The sequence below is a fragment of the Desmodus rotundus genome, chromosome 2 (genome assembly GCF_022682495.2).
Source record: "Desmodus rotundus isolate HL8 chromosome 2, HLdesRot8A.1, whole genome shotgun sequence".
NCBI classification, from domain to species: Eukaryota; Metazoa; Chordata; class Mammalia; order Chiroptera; family Phyllostomidae; genus Desmodus; species Desmodus rotundus.
This window is the reverse complement of record NC_071388.1, coordinates 197,747,278-197,772,880: the sequence shown is the minus strand read 5'-3', so window position 1 is coordinate 197,772,880 and position 25,603 is coordinate 197,747,278. Positions and strand designations below refer to the sequence as shown.

Here is a 25,603-nt window from a genome sequence, read left to right as displayed (position 1 = left end):
GGTCAAGCTAGTTGTTTACCTACTAAGTAGAAGAACCAATTTCTGTTTTTTGAAAATAGGTTTGTCTTACAGAAGAAAAAAGAAACAAACAAAAAGAAAACAGGTTGGTTTGTTTCCAAGGTCTGAGCAAATAAGTGGCATAATAAACTGTCCCTCAAATGATGTCACAAGGAAGGAAGAAATGTTGAAACTGAAGAATAACACAGAGAACAACACTAGTCACAGTTTGGTTTGGGGGTTAGTTATTCATTCAATCAACAAATATTTACCAATCACATAGTACATGCTTGGCATTACATGTATATGAGTAGTAAAACATACTTAAATTTTCAATACATTAATTCAACCAAAATGTTTCAAGCACCTTGGCTGTGGCAAGTCCTGAAGAGGGCGTGGTGATAGGAAGCCGACACTATCCTGTTTGAAGATCTGAGATTCCACTGATGGAGTGTGGTTCCTCTTTCGACTGCTCGACACTGAGGAACAGAAGATGACAGTTCAGATTGACTCACAGATTACAACAGCCAGCTCTGGAGCAGGAGTAATTTAAAGTCACTTCCTTGTTGTAATTCAGTTCCTGTGTATTTCAGTTAGCCAGCTTCCACTAGCAAAAAGATGTTTTTCTTTCTTTCCTTTTTTTTTAAAGATTTCATTTTTTTTTTTATTTTTTAGAGAGAGAGGAAGGGAGGGAGGAAGAGGGAGAGAAATATCGATGTGTGGTATTGGCCTTTTGTGTACCCCTGACTGGGAACCAGGCATGTGCCCTGACTGGGAATCGAACCGGTGACTCTTTGGCACTCAATCCACTAAGCCACATCAGCTGGGGCAGATAATGTTTTTCTATTACATGACATTTTAGGCAGTTTAGGACAAAGGTCAGTGTTCTGATTTTCAGATGGTGCATTAATCATAAAGGTAAATATTCTTTCTCCCACACACGAAACCTAAACATCATGGGTACCGTCATTCATTGAGAGTGACCAGCTCTAGTCAAGTCAAACACAAGGCCATCACTATGGTAGCTTCAGAGGAACCTCTTTCGAGAAGTTCTAATTTCAAGGCTCTTTGGAACTACATTCAAGGAATTTGCTCTGGCCTCTCTGCTCCCTATTGTCTTCCCAGTGAATTACTTCGTCACGCTGACAGGTCTGAAGTATGCTTGCTCGGACTGAAGTTGCAGGAGTCTTGCCTGAGATAGTGAGGCTGTACGGCCGCCGTGATTACTGCTCGATGTGTGCTTTCCCACCCATTTTCTTGTTGCTATAGGCACAGGCAAGGTCTCCGACTATACGGCATTCCTGCCTTCCTGCCTTTCCCCTTCTCCTTTGAAAGCACCACTGACACAAGTTCAACTAACTATTGCTTTTCCTTTAGTTCGATTTAGTATATGATGTTTTCTCTACAAAATAGGTGCTCTTCAAGTTATAACACTATGAACAACTCCTCTTAGAAATTATTATGGTAATTACCAATATTTATTAAATGTCTTTTGTCTTCCCATGACCTTCACCCCCACTTTCCCCACTTCTGTTTGCACTTGGCCTGGGAACTTAAGCAAGGGAGGAATGAGGAGTAAAAGGCTGGGAATGCTTACTGTTGCCAACCTGGGTCTAAGGCAGACTCTCTCTCTTTTTTTAAAGATTTGATTTATCTACTTATTTTAGAGAGGACAGAAGGGAGGGAGAAAGAGAGGGAGAGAAACACCCATTGGTTGCCTCTCACACACCCCTATCTGGGGACCTGGCCCACGACCCAGGCATGTGCCCTGACTGGGAATGGAACCAGCACTTACTCCACTGAGCCACAGCAGCCAGGACCCATGGCAGACTCTTAAGGGAGGCAGACAGTAACTCCAGCAGCAGCGTCTTTGGAAGCAAAGCCGCCACCATCGCTTCCTTCCAGTTTCCAAGAAGGTCCAACCAGTGGAGGGGCCTGCACTCATACTGTATTTTTTTAGGTGTTTATAGCCACCTGTTACATGTTGATTGCTCTGGTCTACTATTACTCCTTTTTTTTCACACATGCCCTTCCCCCAGTTCTGGCTGCTATCATTTTTTATGTGCGAATGTTCAGCAGCGGATAAGAAATACACACAGAAGAATATGGGGCAGAGATTAGAATGGGAGCCATCTGTGCTTTGGTGGTAGCAGAAACTGAGATCTTTTGGGGAAAAGATCACCAAAGAGATAACACTGGAGGGTACCCCACACTGAAGGTGGGGAAGGGTAGTGTAGGATGTAGCAGGGGCTATGAGAGAATTAATACTTATCAAGTCTCCACAGTGTGTCAACCCCCCACATGAGCTACTTCTGTTACAATTTGCACAACCCCCCTATGCTACACTACAGGGTAGGTCTCACTATTATCTCTGTTTTATAAGGAACCAAAGTTTGCCAGTATTTGGTCACTGGTCCAAGGTCCCGGTTAGTCAGCAGTAGATACAGTGTTTCAATCAGTGACTCTTATCTTGTGTTATCTCGCACGTACAGATAGTACACAAATCCAGAGAGCTAAATAGAGGAGGGCCGAGATAGGAAAACGAAGAAAGAAGAATTTCAAGAATGAGGGCATTGTCAACAATATAAAGTGTCTAACAAGTTTATTTTAAAAACACAACTAAAACAACCATGGGTATGACAATGAGAAAGTCAGGACTGATCAGCCTGATTCTTGGGGGGTCTGGCAGACCGTTTTGGTTCCAGATCGATCCATCAGTAGAAATCCAAGAAGAGTCTCAGGGTAATCTACAAAGGAATTAGAGTGCCCCGGGAAATTTAGAGGCAAGGCAGATCAGGTTTAAGCCAGAACAGGACCAGTTGTAGACACACAATTAAAACAAGGCCAGTTATAGTAAACTGTGTTATTTATTACCTGAGTTTACAGCCCTGCCTCACCTTCCTGGAGACAGCCTGCCAAGTTTTACTAAGCTTAATACCAGAGACAAGTCAGTCTCTGATCACATGGGCTGTCACCTGGAGCATAAATATTTAATATTCGAAGGGCACTTTGCAGGTTTCAAGTTGTTTCCACCTACTTTTACCTCCTTAGCCTCCTGATCAGTTCCTACTCCATTGTGTAAGTGAGGAAACTGAGGCTGGGAGTGGACGGTGTTTGTTTTTGGAGAGGAAACCCCTGTGCGTCACACCAGTGTGCCATTTTAAACTCTCCTGCCACAGTGTGAAATGTCACCAGACACAGGACTACATTGTTAGGATCTGAAATACATAGGAAGGACTTCAGACCTGACAACATCTCTTTCCCAATTACTGCCCAATCCACGAGCCTCACGGGACATGATTACCATCATTTCAGCAACTTTCTCCAAGGTACGTGTTTATTACGGGAAAACTGAGGATCATCGCCCAGATCCACGTGGGCGCTGCCTGCCTGCGGATGAGAGGATTGGATTGTTTACCAGCGTCTGATTAGGCAGGCAGAACTGAACACAGCTGGGGGCTCTTCTCGTGGCCACTATTACTGCCTTGGTGTATAACAGACCAGTTGCTTTATTTTTGCTCACACTCACGTACACACATACAATCATTTTAAGTATATTGTCCAGTAATTTGTTTTCACATGATACGTTGTGGCCTTTTTTTGTGTGTGTTAGAACATGTAGTTCTCAAGTATCATTTTTGATATTTGCATAGTATTAGTATTCTATTACATGGAGTTTTCAGACTTGGTTTAGTCAAGTTCCATATTGTTGCACTTTAGGTTGTTCCCAATTTCCTATATATTACAAACAGGAAAAGACTTGCTTGATTATTTCCTTAGAATAATTCCAACAGTGAGATTTCAGAATCAGAGAAAATAAATATTTTAAAACTTTAAATTTTTTTCAATTACAGTTGACATTCGATATCATGTTAGTTTCAGGTGTGCAGCACAGTGGTTAGACATTCACAGAACTTCCAAAGCGACCCCCCAGGAAGTCACCTGGCCCCAAACATAGTGGTTACAGTGTTAGTGACTGTATTCCCTGTGCTGTACGTCACATCCCCATCACTATTCTGCAGCTACCAATTTGTACTTCTCAATCCCCTTCACGTTTTTCACATAGCCCCTCCACCCCCTTCCCATCTGGCGACCATCAGTCTGTTGAAAGGGAATACATATTTTAAAATTTGATTCATATTGCCAAACTGCTATTTATAGTCATGAAAGGCGTGTCTATTCATGTCGGCTTCCTAAACCTCTGCCAACACACGGTGGTATCATTTATTTATTCAATCTCTGCCAGTCTCCTGGGAGAAAAGAGCCCTGCTTTCATTGTTTTAATTTGCATTTCTCCTCCCCTCCTCACTTTTTGTTTTCTGATTGTATTGGGTAGGCCCAAAAGTTCGTTTATTTTTTTCCATAATGTAAAAGACACATTTTTCATTTTCACCCATAACTTGATTGATTTGGATATTTTGAGCATGTCAGCTATCTCCTGCTATCAGCTTCCAGTGGGTAGAGGCCAGGGGTGCTGCTAAATGCCTTTCAATGAATAAGAGCCCCACAGCAAAGAATTATTTGGCCAAAATGTTAAAAGTGCCAAGAAACTTCGGAAACCAATTTTGACACATTTGATCAGTCACGGCACCTTCTCCATACATTGCACAAATCTTTTTTTAAAAATTTCAGTTGTGCTTTTACCTTTTTTGAAATAATAAAGCTTAACATGCCAACAAATTTTGCATATATTCTTCCATCTTCAATATTAAAATGGCTGCACAAAAATTCACCAATTTGCTAAGTTTTATTAAAATGTACTCTGATATGGCAGCTGTCACAATACCATCTAGCAAAATTGTTTCAAATGAAGTTAAAGACCACTAAGCACTACCAGAGCCATGTACAGAAAAAATGAAACAAGCTTTTTGGCCAACGCATTATTTAATGAATTGGTTGTTTATTTTCTTTTTCCCATTTTTTCTACTGAAGTATCTACTTTAACAAATTTAATATACCAAATATTCCTCTCATTAAAAAAAAAAACTTCAAGTATTTATTGAGAGTCTGCCTATGCCAGTCACTATTTGAGGCTCTTGGCATATATGAGTGAACAAAACACAAAAACCTCTGCCTTATGGAACTTAGGTTTTAGCACAGAGAAACATTTATGTCTACAACCATAATAAATAGTACAGCCAGGGCTAGGTCATTCTGAGAAGACTTGTAGGAGCTGAGTGAGCTAGCCTTGCAGGAGTCCAGGGTCAAGAACATTCTAGCAGAGGGATCTGCTGGTTCAAAGGCTCTAAGGTGGGCCACTGCCTGGCTACTTCAAGAACTTGTGTGGAGCCCTGGCCAGGTAGCTGAGTTGGTTAGAGAGTCATCCTGGTACACTACGGTTGCGGGTTTGATCTCTGGTCAGGGCACATACAAGAATCAACCAGTGGCCCTGGCTGTTGTGGCTCAGTGGATTGAACGCTGGCTGTGAACCAAAAGGTCGCTGGTTCGATTCCCAGTTGGGGTGTATTCCTGGGTTGCAGGGTCAGGTCTCTGGTTGGGGGCGTGTAAGAGGCAACCTATCAACGTATCTCTCATGCATTGATGTTTCTCTCCCTCTTTTTTTCCCTCCTTTCCCATCTCTCTAAAAAGAAAGAAAGAAAGAAAGAAAGAAAGAAAGAAAGAAAGAAAGAACGAAAGGAAGAAAGAAAAAAAGAATCAACCAATGAATGCATCAGTAAGCGGAACAACAAACTGATGTATCTCTCTCTTCCCCCTCTCTATAGAGCCAATAAAAAAAAAAAATGAAACAAAAAACTTGCGTGGAGGTTGTAGTTATTGGTTAGGACAATCCCTAAACCCACAGATTACATTTGATTCCTAAAATATATTTTAAAAATGTTTTTCAAAACTTCAAAAATTCTAATATTCATCTAGAAAAATTAACATGAGAAAATAGTCAGGATATTTTTGAAAAAGAAGTCTTCGGAGGTACACCAACTCTTCCAAATATTAAACTGTATGAGATAGCTCTAATAATTAAAAGTAGTTTGGTATCGACAATGGAATAGTTTAGCAATAGATCCAAATATGTATGCAGATTTAATAAATGCTAAAGAGGTATTTAAAATCTGCAGGGAAAAAGAAAGTGGTTTAATAAATTGTATTGGGTTAACTGGATCACTGTTTGAAAACAAAATAAAGCTGATTCATTCACTTGATCCAAAAACAAAACAAATTTCAGAAAGATCTGAGATTTAAATGGAAAAAAAAAGAACATGTTCAAGACCTTTAAGCAGTATATATGATTTTAAAAATATTAGGTGATGAAAGAGCTTTTAAAACATAACCTATACTTGGATAATAATGATATAAACCATTTTTGAACCCTTAAAAAATAAAACATAACCTAAAACCCAGAATTTATAAAGGAAATGAATTATAAATTAGACTAAAATTTGGGGGGGAAGCTCTCTATGAAAAAATATCTTTAAAAATCAAATATTAAGTATTTCTATTGTTTTTCTACTCATCTATAAGCCATCAAGCATTTGTCTCCCCCACGCCCCAAGAAGTGCTACATTCAGCTCATTTCCCACCTTCGTCTTTACTTCCTTAGCAATACATCCACGGAGGTATACCAGGCTAAACAGAACATTACTGGTACTTTTGAGACCCATTTGGTATCCCAGCTGCCCAGACTGCATCCTTTCCACCCTACTCAGAACCAACGAGTCTCAGATTCTGTGTTTATCATTCCTTTTCCTTTCAGTTGTGATGTTTATTTATGTATCCCTAAACAATATCCTCTTTAAGTTAACTTCATTTTCATTTTTATATAAATGGCACCATGCTGTATATATGCTTCTATGATTTACTTTTTGGTTCACAGGCCGGTGCTCAATCCACTGAGCTACACCAGCCAGGGCTGTGATTTACTTTTTTATCCAAAAGAATAGATGACAGTATTGGCAGTTGCTCAATTTCTGGGAGCTATGATGTAAGACTGTATTAGTCATGTATGAGTATTATTTCTAATCTTTACAATAATTCTCTAAGGTGTGTATTATTATCTCTACACTGTAAATAAGGAAACTGAGTTTCAGAGGCCACGAAACACTTTGCAGTGCCCAGAGGGGAGCAGGTCAGCGTGCAATAATTGCGAAAGTCCTTTATTCATTAACTGAGCCCTGAGTACCAGTTTGGAAGCAGAGAGTTTTATTTGGCATTGGAGAGAGATGCTTGCCATTAACGGGAAATCTGCCAATCTCGTATGTTGGGCACTGAGAAGGGACTTCCTGCAGCCGTGGAGGGAAGCTACTAATATAGTGAAAAACTGCTTGATTGGCAATCTGGGAGGCCTAAATCCAACCGAGTCCCTGCCCCCTCATCTGAATGGCCTTCATGGCCCTAATTCACTGGACAGTAGAACAAATAAGGGCAAGGCCCCCTGTGGAACTGCCTCAGCTCTGCCTTGAGAGTTGGGTGATTCAAATAGCATGGGCCTCAGGTTTATTATCTGTGAAATGGGGCTAATGGTAGTACCTGGTGTATAAGTTCCCCACGGCTGCTTCAACAAATTATTACAAACTTAGTGGCTTTAAACAAATACATTTATTCGCATAGTTCTGAAGACCAGAAGTTCAGTATAGGGCTATTCCAGAGGCTTAGGGGAGAATCTTTCTTGCCTCTTCAGTTTCCGGTGGCTGCTGGCATTCCTTGGCCTGTGGCCGCATCACCCCAAGCTCTGACGTGTGTTTCTCTATCAAATCTCCCTCTGCCTCCTTCTTATGGGAACTCACGTGATTGCATTTAGGGCCCTTTTTTTATTTGAGTTTCTTTTTTTTGATATATTTATTGATTATGCTATTACAGTTTTCCCATTTCCACCCCTTCACTCAACTCCATCCTGCCCACCCCCTCCTTCCCACATTCCCCCCCATAGTTCATGTCCATGGGTCATACTTATAAGTTCTTTGGCTTCTACATTTCCTACACTATTCTTACTCTCCCCCTGTCTATTTTCCACCTATCATTTATGCTATTTATTCTCTGTGTAGGGCCCTTTCTAACACATCCAGGATACTCCCATCATTTTGAAATCCCTCATCTGCAAAGACTCTTTCCACTTAAGGCAACATTTACAGGTTCTGAAGATTAGGATCTAACATCTCTGGGGCGGGGGTGGGGGATGGAGGGGCTTATTCAGCCCAATACACTCAGGGTTGTTAAGAAGAAATATGCTAATACTGTCAGAGGATTGAGCATAGCATTGGCCAGTAAACAGCACTGACTAAATGTCAGTCTGTTTCCTCTTCTAAAAAAGGCTCTCTTATGAGGCCTCCCTTGTGGGGCTGCTGTAGGTTGAAACAAAGCACAGGTATAATGCTTAGAAATGTACGAGACCATGTAAGAATGAAATAAAAGCTGAGGTCTGTTCTCCCGCTCCCTTTACTCGGATTTGCACGTCCTTCTCCCTGGACACCTCAAACCCCGCCCACTCACAGTCTCCCCACTTGCCCCCAAAGGTTCTCCACCTTGAGGCCCCGCCCCCTATACGCCCCCTCCCTCTTGCTCCGCCCACCGAGTTTGACGCCCTCCCTCTGCAGGGGGTCGGAGAAGAGAGGGCCTTTGCTGTCTGTCTAGTGTAGCGCCCACCAAACCGTAGCCTAGTTTACCCAATTCTGTCTCCTTTACCAGCTTTTAGTTTATTCATCCAATGCACATAGATTTGCTGAGCATAATAGTGGTAATTTACTTGCCTTCATATAGAAAAGAAAAGTAGGAGCTGTTGGAAGAAGACTGGCAATATTCGAGACAGTCTCGCGAGAAGGACCGGGTCCTACACACTTCGGTCACGGAGGCCTGACGAGCTCGCCGCGCAGGCGCAGTGGACTCACTCACTCGCCATGCCGACTGTCAGCGTGAAGCGGCATCTGCTTTTCAAAGCACTGGGCCGGACCTACAGTGAGTGCCCGCCCCGTGGCTTGGGCTTTGTGCCTCTTCTTGGAGGCTGGGAGGTTCCCCTTCGCCCACCCCATCCAAAAAGGCATCGTGGCGTTGTTCATGTAGCTTGATCTGCTTTGGCATCGGGTAATCGGGGGGAGAGGCAGCGGATGGCCGAAGTGGCCGGTCTGGACTGATGTTACCGCTCGGAACCGGTCTCGCCCGGGCTGCAGTGGCATCACCCGCACGTGTTCGGCTCGCTCTGTTATTCATTCAGCGTTCTCGCGTTGAGCGCCCACTACGTGCCCAGTGGTAGGGATCGATGGGGATGAAGCCCCAGCTTGCCTCCCGCGTGTAGGTTGCTGAGTGCAATAAGAAGAGCAACTCCGTTCATGAGGGATGGGGGAAGGTTGAGCGGGAGGGGTGACGGCATTCTGTTTTTATTATTAATAATAGTGAACACCTGGTTCTCAGCGCTTTGGGAACGCAGCAATGCACATGACACATAAGATCTACTCACACGTTCTGATGGGAGGCAAACAGCAATGAACTAGAACGTAAATAAAGTGATTGCGGATAATGTTAAATGCGGTTAAGGGAACAAAAAGGATACTGTGCTAAGGATGATATTAGATAGAGTGGTAACGTTTGAGCTGAGACCTAAATGACTAGGAGTCTACTTGGTGGACTTAGTCTTCATGCTACACTTCACCTTTTCTAAAGTTCTAAATACACTACCATATAAAAGGGGAGGGGGATGTTAAATACGATTACCAGTTACTCTATAGATGGAGCAGTTGAAGTTACATCTGTTTGCTCCATAATTATCAGTTGGTATAAAGGTTGAATGTAGCACTTGATTTGTGAGTTATCTTTAGTTTTAGGGCCCAATATGGTAAGATAGCCCTAGTCGGTTGAACAGGTACTGCTTCCTAGAATAAGATATTAAAGTGAAAATAAAGTTAGCTTTTAAAAACGGTTCTAAAGGTGTACTTTTGGGTACTATGTATTCTTGAAGTATTATTCTCCCTAGAGTTCTGCCGTAGGTACTACTCTTGCCCTCTGAACTTGCCTCTAATTCCCTACACTTTTTATTCCATGATATTTATATTTTTCACCCATCCTTCTAAATCGTATTCACTCTAATGGTATACAACATTCCTGAGTTGCATAAGGTGGTATGTGGCAAATATTTGTTCAAGACATTGATCAGGTCCCACCAGGCATCCATCTCTGGGAAAGTAAGAAATAATCCAGGTTTTCAACAAGGGTATGAGCACCATTCACTGGGGACTTGTGTTATTCCCTGCCCTAGTTAATGATACCTCCACCAGAGACCTGGGAGTCTTCTAGACTCTAGTTCACTCACTGTCCCCGCCTTCCATTCAGTCCTTGAGCCTTGCAGATTCTGCCTCTAACATTTCTCACACTCTTCCTTCCTCCTGGTACCCACTGCTGCTTTAATCAAGTCCTCACCGTCTCGCCTGTACTGTTGCAGTAAAATCCCTGCCCCAGTCCGTCCGCCACCCTGCCACCGTTCTTTAAAATGCAGATCTAACGATGCCTTTGCCCAGCTAAACCTCTTTCGCTGGAACTCCCCATTGCCGGCCAGGAGGATGGAGGACAAATCCCTGGGCGTGTTATGACATGGCTTCTGTCTACTTGTTCTACTCTAACTCTTCCTGACATGAACTTATGCTCCACCCATACTGAACTTTACCAATTTGCCTTGCCGTTGTCTCCCTACTATGTCTGCTTAATGAACTCACCCTTTTTCTGAAGGCTTAGCTAACCCTAAGTAGAGCTGATTACTTCCTTTGTACCACCTCTGTACCTTGCCCTTAATTGTATTTACATACCTGGTTTGTTTACTAGAGTAGGAAATAGTTAACGTTGGAATTGTGTTTTATTTATCTTTGTAACCCTGGCACTTAGTACAGTGGCTGGCATATAGTAGGTACTCAATAAATGTTTGTTAAATTGACTTAATATTGGGATCTGGAATTTTTTTAAAGATTTAAAAATTTATATATATATATTTTAGAGAGGGGGTAGGAAGGGAGAAAGGGAGAGAAACATCAATGTGTGGTTGCCTCTTGTGCACTCCCTACTGGGGACGTGGCCCACAACCCAGGCATGTGCCCTGACTGGGAATCGAACTGGCGACCCTTTAGTTCACAGGCCGGAGCTCAGTCCATTGAACCACACCAGCCAGGGCAGGGATCTGGAATGTTAAGATTAGCTTTTCACTAGAATAGGAAGGGAGGACCCCCCAAAATGGACTTCATTTGTAAAAAATTGTGTGTTTATTCTTACATGTTTAAACTTCAGTCAGCGTCAAAGTTTTCTACATTTGATGCAATGCACCTATGGAGATGTTTTATCCCTGCTCAAGAGAGTTTTTGAATTCATCGATTTTGATGCCTTTTAGTGCTTCTGCTGTCTTTTGTTTTACCTCTTCCACATTCTTCCACATCCCCTTTGAGGACTTTTTTCATCCAGGGAAACAAAAAAAAAGGTCGCCCCAGGCAAGAGCAGATAACTAGAGAGGGTGGGGCATGGGGATCATGCTGTTTTGGGTCAAAAACTGCAGAACACTCAGCACAAGGGTGGGCAGGTGCACTTTTAAATCACCCGTCATGAAATGGGCAAACACATTGAAAAAATCTTCAAAAAAAATTCACTGAAGCTGGATGCAGCCTCTCACAATAACACCAGCTGGTACACTGCTACAAATGGGTTCTTAGAACACTCACTTAGCAGGGGAAGACTGTTTACAAGGGGCCTGCCCTCCAGATTATTCTGTTTTTTGGGGTGCCCCCTTATATACTGATAATGATGCTTTGTGTTAGATTTTTTGGTAATGAGGAAACCGTCAAAATGCTGTATCAGGTAGTAAACTGGAGTATAAATTAAAACTAAGGAAGAAAACTATTAATTATTGCAGATCTACCACATTTCAGGGGACTGTGACGAGCCCATTATCTGCATGAACTTATTTCAAGTTTTCCAATAGTTGCATGCTATAAATAAATGGCTGTAAAATGCTACTTTATAGATGAGGCATTTTGATTCACTTTATGGATGAGGCATAAGAATGAGAAAGTTTATATAAGGTGCCAAGCTCTCAGAACTGGTAAGTGGGATAGTCAGAATTCAAGCTCTTGATTGACCTGGCTCCAAAGCCAACTGTCAGGCTGCCTAAGAGGATTTTAAATGATAAAATTTATATGACATTATTCCATTGTGTTGGATCTGTGATTTGGAGCCTTTACATTTGATCCTTACTGAATGGGCTACTTTTCTTCTCAGTAAATGTAAACTCCCCAGTTCAAGTAATGTAATTCTGTAGTTGATGTGTGATGAATCAATTTTAAGAGGTTAGTGTGTTTTTTCTTACCAAAAATTTTTAAGCTTTGTTTTTAAATGATGACATCTGGTGACTGATAACTTAGTATGCATGGCATAAGGCAATTAATAAGAAAATGGAGTTTATATGCTCTTCATTTATGCTGATCAGATTAAAGCAGTGTTCTTGTTTCTCCCTAGCTGACGAAGAATTTGATGAACTGTGCTTTGAATTTGGTCTGGAACTTGATGAAATTGTAAGTATTGGATATGTATTTTTCTGATATTCTTTGTTTAAGCCCGCTTTTCAGCCCATTTTGCTGTAGTTTACCTTTGTTACCCTATGGTTAGAACACTTGTGGGCCGTTGTGATCCTGTGTTCCTCTAGGTTAAGGGGCTGAGTTCTGGTTCTGAGACTGTGTTGCTTTGCTTGAAATCTCAAAAGGGGTCCGTGCCTTATTCTGTGTGTAGCAACTGGCTAGTGCTGTGGAGCTGGGTAGGCCATCTCAGGCAACCCTCGACTCAGAGTGAGCTCCTTGGCAGTGAGGTGCCTTATTATTGCGGATGGACGGTACGGAAAGGGCCTGGGAAGCAGTGGGAATTTTGCTTTAGCCACAGTTGCTGTCCCCTCGGCCCCTGGCTCCCCCCTCCTTCACTTCTCTGTCCCCCACCCCACCTTCCTTTATGCGTATTTAACCAATGTTAATTCATTCCTAATTTATTACTGTATACCCTGATCTTATAAAGTGATCTGTTTTTGAAGAATGGCTTATAGAAATGATCATGGAGCACTTTCCTAGTTTTTTTATTGTTTAATGATTAAAATATTTAAAAAATAGCTTTACATACAAACCATATTAACTAATATTGATGATGTAGTAAAGGTGAACTTATAACTAAAAAGGTAATTTAGTGTTGTTATTACAAACAACTTTTTGATTGACTGACTGTAGAGAGCGAGGGGAAGGAGAGAGAGGGAAACATCAGTTTGTAGTTCCACTTGTTGATGCATGCAGCGTTTGATCCTTGCATGTGCCCTGCCTGGAAATTGAACCCGCGGCCTTGGTGTATGTGGACAGTGCTCTCACCAGCTGAGCTGCCGGCTCATTCGTGGCGTTGTCCAGTGAATGAGTATGCCACATGCGTGAGCTCAGTAAAAGTCATTTGTTTATGTTTGTTGCAGGAAAAAATCTGGGTCAGGTAGTTACTGCTTTATAGTGCTGACAACTACTTTTTCAAAATAATTTAGATTAATTTAATTTAATTTTACTTTTGTGCTTGTTCTAGACTTCTGAGAAGGAAATTATAAGTAAGGAACAAGGTAATGAAAAGGCAGAGGGGGCATCTGACGTTGTTCTTTACAAAATTGACGTCCCCGCCAATAGATATGATCTCCTGTGTCTGGAGGGATTGGTTCGAGGGCTTCAAGTCTTTAAAGAAAGGTAAGGGAATGTATTCACTAAATACTTTGCCAGACTGGATGTTTTTTCTTTGCCTGTCCTTATCAGCAACTCTAAGTTTCTAGAAAAACACCTTGTCGGACAGATACACGGGTGTGGTTCTGTGTAGAGGGGTGATTGGCGGGTGAGATTCACATAGGTTGTAGCCGTTTGAAACTTTGGGTATTGAGTCACAACCTTTCATTTTGGGAGCATATTTTAACACTGAAGTGGTTAACAGTTTTATGGAGAACTTTAAATCTTAGGAAGTTTGTTAGCTTTTTTAAAAACATATTCAGTTCAAATTTGATTTGTTATAACTTCAGCCCATTGTCCTAGTTCTGTTCATTTTGTTTACACAGAGAATATAATTAATTTATCAAATGTTTTGTTAATAATGAGCAAGTTTGTTTTAATATTATTTTAGGATAAAGGCTCCAGTGTATAAACGGGTAATGCCTAGTGGAGAAATTCAGAAATTGATCATCACAGAAGAGGTAATAAGGATAAAATCTTATTTTCCTTTGAAAAATCTCTTTTGTGTATATATAGGTGGAGAGGAAAAAAGAACAGAGCTGAATTCTTCTGCCAAATATAATTTCTTTGATGATTTGCAAAAGTGGATGTGTATATAACCTCTAGCTTTTAAATATTGTCAATTTGTGTGTATCAAGAATGAAAGGGAACAAAAGCATCTGTTTTCTATGAATAATTTTGGAAAATAACGTCCAAATGTTTATTTAAATTACATTTGAGATGTATTATTTAAATTGTGGTATAGTAATAAAATTAAAAAGACACTTTTGGAGGAGGTTATTTTGGTAAAAAATACCAACTATGAGCAAGCTACTTACTTAAAGTTTAATTTTTTCTTAATTATTTAGTAAGTTTTCAGAATTCTTACTGACTGGAAATTCCGTGAGGACAGTGACTTTGTCTTTTGTCATCATTATATTTTGTTACTTGTTGGTTGAATGAATATACACTTGTTTGAATGAAAATTTATGATAACGTCAGGAGTGCAACTGACTTGCTAAGTTGTTAGCACAGAGAAAAGCTTTAACACTTACCATCTCTCACGATACGGTGAATTTCAGACTGCTAAAGTACGCCCGTATGCTGTAGCGGCAGTCCTCCGGAATATAAAGTTTACTAAAGACCGCTACGACAGCCTCATTGAGCTTCAGGAGAAGCTACATCAGAACATCTGCAGGTTTGTGGTTGCACCTTCTTTTCCCCTGCGCTGCCTTCCTCCTGCTCCTTTCTCCCTCTGCTCTTCCTCTCTCCCCGTCTCCCCTTCCCACTTTCCCTCCTTTCTTCCTTGGATGCAGGATTTTTCAAGGCATTTCTAAAGTAATAAAATGTGAGAGTAACAAGAGCTTAAATTTGTTTTACCAGACAGCTAATTATAAATACTGCTTATAAATAGTGTATTCATGGAGAAATAAGATACATTTTGATGATACTATATGGAGAAGAAATACCTAGTCCTAGAGATTTTCATGATTTTTGTGTTTTTGATTTTTGGTTCAAATCGTTAGTAATGGATTATATTACTAAATATTACACTATGGTAATGTGAAGTATGATCTATTATTTTAAAAATGGAAAAGTTTTGGCTTGAATTCACTTTCTGAGTGAGTATAATTATAAATTGACAGTTAAAACTTGAGGCTTTTAATTGACCAAATTTTCTTCCTGTATCTTTGACATCACTATACATCATTTTCCGTACAACTCTGTATAGTTATCTCCAAACATAAATAATTCCTGAACTCCTGAAGGTCAAGGAGCATAACAGTGAGAGTCCCGGAAATAATTTCAGTATTTTAAAAATCTAATGAAAATTATATATTTACTGATGATAACAAACACCAGGCTTTAGGTAACATAACAATTTTGTTGTGTTGGTTCTGAAGTGTGTTAATATAAGTTACCTCATTCTGATCAAAAGGTATGATTAATAGTTATGTAGATCTTGAATAAAAATAGTAGAATTTTTTTTCAATAAGTGCAATTTGGTAACCCATGGAGATGAGGAAAGGCTTGTGTGTAAGTGGTGGGCTGGGGAGGGGGCTGAGCGGACCCTGGGTGTTTTCTTCTGGGGCGAACATTGCTCACAAGTAAAAATAACGCCTGTGGTTAAGCTCACGGGGTCTCTTTTTCCTGAAACATCTTTGCTCTTGTGGTAGACGAAACTTTTTTTTCCATATTCCAAATAACATTTATTCCCAGTTCTTTTATAAAAAGAGTCTATTTGTTAGCTTGCCAAAATGTTATTATTAATCAAAACAGTAAGACTTTAAATATAATTTTAGAATAGAGAACAAGAGATAAGATTCCTGGCAAACATATGTGTGGGTAGGAGTGTTGCAGCCAGATTACCTGTTCTGGATTTACTTTAAGACTCTATTTTTACCTAAATCAGAAGGCATTTCCTCAGTTCAACTCTGAACTTTTATTGGGTATATTTGGAAGTCCTGAGTTTTTTTGAAGGAGTTTTTTTGTAGGAATAAATCACATCCTAACACTCTTACGTGCCAGAGTCCTTATCTGTCAGTAAATCCTAATTAACGTTAAAGTGAACTTTGGAAATTTGCCTTTTTAGGGAATATATTCATTTAGTTTAATTTACCAAATTCATTGGCATAAAGCTGTTCGTAATGTACCCTTATCCTTTTCAAATCTGTGGTACGTGTAGTGATACCGCCTTTTTCATCCTGTGTCTTTTTTCCCTTGGTCAGTGTGGCTGAGGCTTGGTTTCATTGACTTTTCTCTGCGTTTCCCCCTGTTTTTCTGTTTTTCATTGCCTGTGTAGGGCTAATTAGCTGCCACTGCTGAGGCAAGACCCTTCCACCTACTTTCTCCACTGCCACACGCACAGTGAGGTGTTCAGGTGTGTGAGCACTGTCCCCTCTGGTTCCCTTGGATGGTTCTTCCCGCGCCATCAGGGAGTCCCCCACATCCTGTGCTGATGAGACTCGGGCGAGTCCTTGAGCGGGACCCTCCTGGACCTCCAGACCTCTCTCTCTTTGTAGCTGTCTCCTCTCCAGTACTCTGTGCACTGAATTCCGGCTGTCTTGGTCTTCCCGGACTCTCAGCTGTGTCTCTTCAAGCCGGAGAGTCCACTGGGCTCCACCCGGCGCCCCTTTCCTGCCCTGCAGTTTGGACACCCCTCCAGGCAGCAAGCTGGGGCAGTCGTGGGCTCACCGTATTTGTTTCCTGCCTCTCAGGAATTGCTGCCCCTCACTGCCTGATGTCCAGTGCCAGCCACGGAAACTGCTGTTTCATATATGTTGCCCTTTTTATGGTTGTTTCCGTCAAGAGAGCAAACCAGTCTCTGTTACTCCGTCTTGATTGGAGATGTTCAGTGAATTTTTTACTTCAGTTATTTTACTTTTCATCTCCATTTGTTTTCTTTTTAAAAGTTTTTTTCTGCTGATATTTCCTCATCTGTCCATTACGTGTACATTTTTCCCCATAATTCTTGAACAGGTTTTTGTAGTAGGAGCTTTAAAATCTGTGTGGTGTCTTGAAAATCTGGGTCATCTTAGCATTGGGTTTGGTCGATCTTTAATTTATATAAACTTAATGAACCATATCTATTTCAACTTATGACAGTTTTGGAGTTCTCTTTGATAAGTGCGTAACTCATTGAGTAAAGTAGCACTTCCTTTTTGCTTGTCAGCAATTCTGTTCAATTCAACCATGTTTATTAAAGTTTTAGTCACCAGTCTTAGAGGTGGACCAAAATCGGTTTCTTACAAATTTTAAAAATTGTTTTATAGTCATTGTAATACAGATTTAATACAATTCTTGATTGCTAATGCTTTTTATCTCTTTGGTGTGTATGTGTAGTTACACCTAAATATGCAAATATATGCACATACCTCTGAAGCCAAATTTAAGAACTGTTGAGAACACCATAAATTCTGACCTACTTCCTCTTTGAATTGTTGGAAAACTGAGATCCAAATTTGTGGCTCTCCTTGTTGGCAAAACTGGGCCTTTAGATTCTAATTTAGTATGAACAGCCTTCCTGGCTCTGTCTGCTATCCCTACTTTTGTTTCTTTCTCCCCTAATTTTTAACTTATTGTAAGTTCCTAAAATTACCTTAAATCCTTTGCAGTAGAACAAATAGCTTGTGAACTTTCCTTACACATTAAATTTTAAATGTAAACTAACAGTTCTTAAAATTAAATTTTCTCCATTATTAATGTAATACGTGACAAAATTTAGGAAAATACAAATAAGTAAAAAAATACAGCAATTTGGTAGTTTGTTCTGATTTAGTAAAACATTGATGTTTACTTGTGGATACTGATTGGAAATGAGGTTGAAAAAACGGGGGGGAATGTTGACTTGGAAAATGCCCTGTAACACAGGTCTTGGGAAGGCATATTGGTGAGGAATTACTTGAGCTACGGAAGTAATGTGTTGTTAGTGGGTTTATGATTTCTCATCACTTTTAACAGTTGTGAGACTTCATTCCCTTGACTCCTCTGAAGTTGCCGTACAGCAACCGGCAATTTTAGGGAAGTGTCCAAAAACAATTTTTAAAAACGTACAGTCTGTTGTCTTTAGAATTTCTGCTTTGGAATATTCAGATCTCTCTGTCTCCTTCCTTCTCTCTTCCTGTCTCCTTTCCTTTCAACCTTCAGGAAAAGAGCACTGGTTGCCATCGGTACCCACGATTTGGACACTCTGTCAGGCCCGTTTACGTACACTGCAAAGCGACCCTCAGATATCAAGTTCAGACCTCTGAGTAAGGCAAAGGAGTATACAGCCTGTGAACTGATGAACATATACAAGGTAGACGCCCCTTTGTGTTATTCATTCACTCTGAATAAATCTTGAAATTCCTTCAAAGTCAGGTGTGAGAATTATAGAAAGGTAATGAGTGCTTTAAAAAAAGAGCGGTCTCTGGGCTCCAACACAGACGTCTGATTGTTTGATCTGGAGGGGGGTGCTGGGTATAGTTTTGTTTCATTACTACATTTTTATCCTCTTGGATGATTTTAATGCACAGCTGGGACTGAGAGCCACTGAAGTAGACCGTGCCACACTGTAATATTCATATTTGGGTATGATGAGAACTCACGTAAGTGTAAGGAATAATGAGCTTTAGCTAGGTTGGGTGGGGGTGGGGGTGGGGGGGCAGTATTACAAAGTGTCTGCTTTGTTAATTTGATTTTATTGCCCAGCAGTGACAATGGATTCAGCAGTCACTTTAAGTTGCGTGTAACAGAGAAGTAGTGGGTATCATTCGAAAAAAAGCAGCAGTTATCCTTGGCCTGGTTTGCCAGTGATTTCGTCTGATTTATCTAAACCGTTCTGTGACAGTGTTTGTTTTATTTGAGATGACTCAGGCGAACCGGTGCAAACCTGTTTTCACTGTTGAAAGTGGCTCAGTCGTATTCTCATCTCTTCCCAGTGGGAGGGGAGGCTGTGTAAGGATGCTGAGACACTAATTTTTGTTAGAAAATTGTACAAACTTAGAACTCTGTAATTCGGTACAGGTTTGTTTTACAACTTTCCACCTTCTTTTTGTACTAGGTAGGTATGTAAACTAATTACATTGATAGAAATAAAAAACTAATTTTGTCTGATTTAATTTTTTTCAGACTGACAACCACCTTAAACATTACTTACACATCATCGAAAATAAACCCCTGTACCCGGTTATCTACGACAGCAATGGTGTCGTCCTTTCAATGCCTCCCATCATCAACGGTGAGCTAGTCCTTCAGCAGCATAGGTGTTTGCTCTCTCTTCATATTCTTCAGCATTTCTGTAGAATTTTCAATAGAATTGGCTGAGTCAATCAAATTACACCTTGATCTGAGAATCTCAGGTCTTTTGTAGATTTTTTCTTTCTCATAGTTCTTTCCATTCATTTGTTCAGTGGCATTTTACTTGGGGTTTTTATACAATTTATAAACGTGTAAATATTCTTAAGTTCATAAATACTTTCTGATGCCAGTCTCTGGATTCTGTTACATTCCTCCAAAGGGTATTGAGGTTTTGGTTTTAGGAGGTAATTCACTTGGTTAAACTCAAAGTCAGATTCTGCTTTGTCTGTTTTATAGTTAAAAATGAACTTTTAAACTGAATTTTACCCTCATATGTCTTTTCTGAAGGCTATTTAGATGAGGCAACTTGAATGAAATTACAAAATTTAATGATGTTGAAGCCATAGATGTTTGCTTTTCTGGAGATACGACCGGGATTTAGTTGATTCACCATAGACAGGAGAGCCTTTGCCTTCTGAGATCTTGGACTCTAAGTGGTTAAGAATCTGAGGCTGGAGGTTAGTCAGATCCAGCCTCAAATCTTAGCCTTGGTGCTTCATACCTTGTGAGCGTGGTAAATGAGCTTCATCTCTGAATCTTAGTTGTCTCTCTGCAACTCTGTCATGGGGTTGTGGTGGGGACGAGGTGAGACAACCTCTCCGAAGTGCTTGGTACAGCTCCTGATGCACTGAGTGCGTTCAGTCAGGCCTGCTACTAGTTTTGTCCTTACTCTGCAGTGGGACTTAATGTTGTATCTCTCCTTACTCTGAGACCTTCGTCAATGTTGTGCTGTAAAGTCAATGTAGGTTCTGTTTTGTAGAGCTTTGTAATGCTCTTACATTTCTAAAACTGATTGTTTTGTCAATATTGTTTTGTGCTCATTCTAGGAAATCACTCCAAAATAACAGTAAATACCAGAAATGTATTTATCGAATGCACAGGAACTGACTTTACTAAGGTAAATAAAACTTTTTTCTATTTTTGTACTGTTAGATACGATAGATTTTATTTCTGGGCCAAGACTCTATGGCCGAATTTTAAAATGTTTATTTTGAAGGTGGGAACATATAGTACAAAATTAAAAGATGTAAAGAGTCTATGGTTTGGTTACAGTACTTCCATTCAGTTGACGAATGTTCAGTGAGCACCTCCTGTCTTTTCGGTGCCAAGAATTTAATAATGAGTTGCAAGCTCCTTGGCTTCCAGGAACTGGTAGTTTTGGGAGAATTTAGCCACATACCTAACTGTGAAATAGAATGGGATAAGTATGTACTGTGATCTGTATAAATTGTTTATCTTAGTTGGCTTAATTGAAACGCCGAGTGATTTTGTACCTTCGTATATTTGGTAAAAATTCTTTAAAAACAAACTGCCTATAAAGAAATTTCATTCTGTGAATCGATCAAGGGTGTGTGCACAATGATAGTGAGAATATGCAGAATACTAGTTGTGCACTCACTTTCGGCTGCTACATCAGTTGGGTGGGATTGCAATGAAAGCTTCTTTCTACGGCATGTGATTTCTTCACTCATGTTAAGCAAGGCACAGAGTGAGGTGGCAGCCAAGCAACTCAAGATAAACTTGAATGGCAGGAAGAGGCTGGAGTGTAGAAGGCAGATAAATGGCATTCATATATGTTAACAGGATCAGACAGTTGTAAGCCATTTCATTTATAACTCTTTTGTACCATATTTTCCTTTATAAATATTGCCAGTAATATTCATATGAAACCATTTTTAAATTCATAAATTAGACATTGGATATCTTTCTTGAAGCTTTTATATAAGAGTGAGGGATATAGAAAAGAAAGCATATATTCTAATAAGATTACTGTATTTTTTCATATTTTTTCAATTAAATATTTTTTAACAAATCTCTTTGCCCTTTAGTATATCAGGCATTGTTCTTTGTGATTTAGAGATATATATTTTTTCATTCTTACAATAACCAAAAGAGGTAGGGAGTTTTATTATCTCCACTTGACAGTTGAAGAAACCGAGGTACAAAGACCGTAAGTAACTTTCCCCGAGTCAGACTGCTAGTAAGTGAGTATTTGAGGCATCTGGCCGCAGACTTATGGTGTCGATAAAGGTTACCCCTTAGTTAACAGTTCGTCTCTCTCGAGACAGGGTGAATCCAGGGGAGGGGTGTGGAAGTAAATGATTTGTCTCTGTTGCGGATCGTAACTCTCAGAAAACCACATAATGCCGAACACTTGAAGATAAGGACAGGCCTGATTTAGCTCCTAAGTGTTCATTCCACTGCCCCTTTTATAATGTGTATGTAGAGGTCCATTTTTAGATATTTGGGAACTAAATTATATTAAATATTAATTCATTTCCATCTAAGCAAAGAGAATACATGTATTTATAGATTACCATATTTGTCTTCTTTGCAGGCGAAAATAGTTCTTGATATTATTGTCACCATGTTCAGTGAATATTGTGAGAACCAGTTTACGTAAGTCCATTTGGCATCTTTATCTATGACCTGTTGTTCTGAAGGCAAAGCACAAAGGCCTTGTGCTCGGTATACAGATGAAAATGCATTCCTGTCACTAGAACATAGAATCTCTTTGGGGGCTGAGACATAGGCATAAGTAATGTGTAAAATAAAAAGTGATAAGCACTTCAAGAAGTTTCAGTGATGTTCTGGCTGTTTGTAGGGGCAAGTCACTCCTAGCTGAGGCAAGCCGCGCAGGCCGCGCGGGGGCAGTAGAATTTAAGCTGTGTTTAGGGATCATTGCATTTGAGAGTGGAAACATGATGGAGGAGCTGAACAGAGGTAGAGAAGAAGCACATGAGCAAATCCTGTGTGCTGTATATATCAATAGATAACTGTAATTTTTTTGAAGCTAGTTTTTCATTTAAAAATTTTATTTAACAAACTTATATGGCCCTTACTGTGTACCAGCATCATAGTTTATCCTAGAATATTAATTATAATTCAAAGTGTGTAACTGTAGAAATCAGGACTGAAAGCGTGTGAGCTGTATCAGTTTTTTTTAACTGATTTCCATTTTAGCGGCTGTCAGTCAGCCCTCATGGTGTGACACCTGAGCCTGGACGTCCCTGCCAGCACTGGCAAGGGGTCCTGAGAGGAGGCACGCTCCTCTGTGCTGGGAAATATGTATACCGGGTGGGCGCGCAGTGAAGAGACGGGGGAGCTGGAGGAGGGAGAAGGGGATAGTGAGGTTGTACTTAGGAGGGTTAGTCCAAGCAGCAGTGTTGAATGTGAATAGTTTGAATACATGGAGGCTACAGCTGTAGACCAAGTGAAAGATTTGTTAACCATACACATTTCCAAAATTTAGGGACCCTTTTTTTCTTAAGTATTTAATTTATTTTTTTCCCAGGGTTGAAGCAGCTGAGGTAGTTTTTCCTAATGGAAAATCATATACCTTTCCTGTAAGTACTTGAGAAGTGACTTGATGATGACAATGATGATGATGATGATGATAAGGATGATAATGGCTATAGTGTGCTTGTAGGCTGTCGGTTTATCTGTCCATCCATCTACCCACAGGCCAAGAATATACTGTGTGCATCACACGGATTTAATCCTCACATCAAGCCCATGAGAGCGGGTGCTATTATTGTGCCCTTTTCTAGACAGAGACACAGAGACCTTGAGATGTTAAGTAACTTGCCTGTTACTATTGAGGGTGGGGCTAGGATTTAAGCCCAGCCAGTCCGACTTTAGCTCCCAACACGCTGCATTATACCACAGCATTACATTATATGGCCATAATTCCTGTTATTTGCTGTATTAAATCAGTGTAAGTAAAAAAATATAATGCAAACCAGCATTATTCTTAATTTGGGGCTTCTCTCCCCCGCAAGAGGGCTTTATAAATATAAAGGTGGCCACTCTAATTATATGACAGCATCTCAGTCACTGCGTAAGGTTCTGACTCAGTGAGCCCGTTCTTGGAGGAGCTGGATTTTTTTTCACTATTTCTCTGTCATGTTGGAAGGAAATCAGCCTAGAAGGGTTTCTACTATTAATATTTAAATAGCTTTTAGAGTAGATAAAATCTGTCAACATCAAACCTTACCCTTCCTACTAATATTAGCATCATCTTTTATTCTAGAGTATGAGTTATAATTCAAAATAAATGTATAACTGTAGAAAGCATGACTGTTATAGGCAGTATCTTTTTAAAAATTTTATTTTTGTAGCTGTTACCAAGTTAGCTTATGTTATGTGACAAACTCTCCAAAGAGTTGATGACTTAAAATAACAACGATTCGTTTATCTCTTGGTTCTTTTGGTCACCTGGGTAATTCCTATGGGCTGGCCCAGCTTGGCTCGACTCTGCTGGGCTCATTCCTACGTAGTCAGCTGGTTGGTAGGCTGATAGCTGGATGACCTCAGATGGCCTCACTGGCATGTCCCCTTCTGGCAGTGGGGTCAGCAGGTCAAGTGTCTTTCATCATCCGGCGCGATAGCTTGGTCTGCGTTGCATGATGGTGGTTGCAGGCTGCCTAGCACCAGGACAGCATGTCCAGGGCTCAGGCGCTTTTAAGCAAGCCGTCTTGTTGGCCCAAACCAGTAATTTTGCTGGATTGAAAGGGGGGAGGAATAGACTGCAAGGCCACAGAGACTGGAGGAATTTGTGGTCATTTATACAGTTTGCCCATAGTAGTGGTTGGGATTAGCCAGAGATGGCTTTTTAGTCTGTTTTAAAGTAATGTCTGATTTGAAAAAGTTTCTCTTTTTAATATGAAGAATTGCCAAGTGTTAATAAAAGTGAAATATATAGCAGATTTATTCTTCCATAATAATGTTTTGAAACACCAAACCAGGTAATTTCAATATCAGACAGTTTCTTGGTGGGGGTAGGGTGGGGATGAAACTGTAACAAGGAGTTGAAATAGAAAGGGGCTAACACTACATCCAACAGGGATGATTTAAGCTTCTCAGTCTCTTTTTCTCTGAAGGAACTGGCGTACCGGAAGGAGGTGATGAGAGCTGACATAATTAACAAAAAAGTTGGAATCAGGTATGCTCTGGAACTTCATTTATTTATTTACGGTTGGAGAGAGTGCAAGAATGAAGTACACACAGGTTATTTAATTTTTCCTGAAAGAATGCTGGGAGATCCCCCTTCAGAGTAAGTGAAGTATTAGGAAGACACCTATTAGGATGTCTGCTGTCCAGTGGAATTGAGAAAGAAAGGTTACTATTTCAGTTGGTAGCATGTTTTTAAACAAAATGGAAACATGTTTTAAATAGTCGAGTGACATTTATACATTCCTATTTCAGAGAAACTCCAGAAAATCTTGCTAAGCTTCTGACCAGGATGTACTTAAAGTCAGAAGTCATTGGTGATGGGAATCAGATCGAGATTGAAGTCCCTCCGACCAGAGCCGACATCATCCATGTGTGTGATATTGTGGAAGATGCAGCCATCGCCTACGGCTATAACAACATTCAGATGAGTCTCCCGAGAGCGTACACCATAGCTAGTCAAGTAAGGTTGCGCCCTTACGTAAACACTCCTTACTGTTAGAAAGTGACTGTCCATTGCCAGGAAGGCTTCCAGAGAAACAGGACGTAGGAATTAAGCAGTATTTGGATGTGCTGTGCTATGAGAGGCATTTGCTGTGGAGAGGATACAAAACAGATGCCCAGCTGAGTAGAGAAAGTTGAAAACTTGTGATGACTAGTCTTTGAAGAAAGACAGGTTTTGGGTGTGGAGCCCTTGGTGACTCTCTAACTCGGAGATTTACTTCCTCAGCTGGGCCTAGAGGCTGGCTGTGTGGGGCGGTAAAAGTGTAGGCGTGTCGGGTGGTGAGGGGTGGGGACGGGGTGGTACTAGCAGTGTGCTAGGAAGGATGGAAGGGTGGTTTCCTTTTAGTGACATGTTCTGTATAGGTGGCTCTTTTAAAAATACAAACTTTTATAAAGGTGAGTTAAAGTAAACTTTCTTTTTTCCAGTTTCCCCTTAATAAGCTCACAGAACTTCTAAGACACGACATGGCAGCTGCTGGCTTCACTGAGGCGCTCACCTTTGCTCTGGTATGTTTCCAGGTGCTTTTTCTCAGCCGACTGTGTCCTTTGAAACTATCCTCTCTCTTCTGTGATTCCTTATATGGATTTACAAAGTCTAGACTGCCAAAATTTTCAGGTTTGAAAAG

The 25,603-nt window shown here is 40.4% G+C and overlaps 1 protein-coding gene across 1 annotated transcript in view; it reads left to right on the top strand.

Annotated features, from left to right (window-relative positions):
- The first annotated feature begins 8,791 nt into the window (after positions 1-8,791).
- The window catches only part of FARSB (phenylalanyl-tRNA synthetase subunit beta), a 53,545-nt gene continuing 36,733 nt past the window's right edge, over positions 8,792-25,603 (top strand). Inside the window, exons 1-13 of the mRNA XM_024563891.3 lie at positions 8,792-8,901; positions 12,430-12,485; positions 13,516-13,670; positions 14,095-14,164; positions 14,765-14,880; positions 18,330-18,480; positions 19,293-19,401; positions 20,348-20,418; positions 21,859-21,920; positions 22,816-22,867; positions 24,404-24,465; positions 24,729-24,936; positions 25,404-25,484. Coding sequence (XP_024419659.2) covers positions 8,844-8,901; positions 12,430-12,485; positions 13,516-13,670; positions 14,095-14,164; positions 14,765-14,880; positions 18,330-18,480; positions 19,293-19,401; positions 20,348-20,418; positions 21,859-21,920; positions 22,816-22,867; positions 24,404-24,465; positions 24,729-24,936; positions 25,404-25,484 — 1,251 coding nt within the window. The 5' untranslated portion in view covers positions 8,792-8,843. The remainder of the gene's footprint in view (positions 8,902-12,429; positions 12,486-13,515; positions 13,671-14,094; positions 14,165-14,764; positions 14,881-18,329; positions 18,481-19,292; positions 19,402-20,347; positions 20,419-21,858; positions 21,921-22,815; positions 22,868-24,403; positions 24,466-24,728; positions 24,937-25,403; positions 25,485-25,603) is intronic.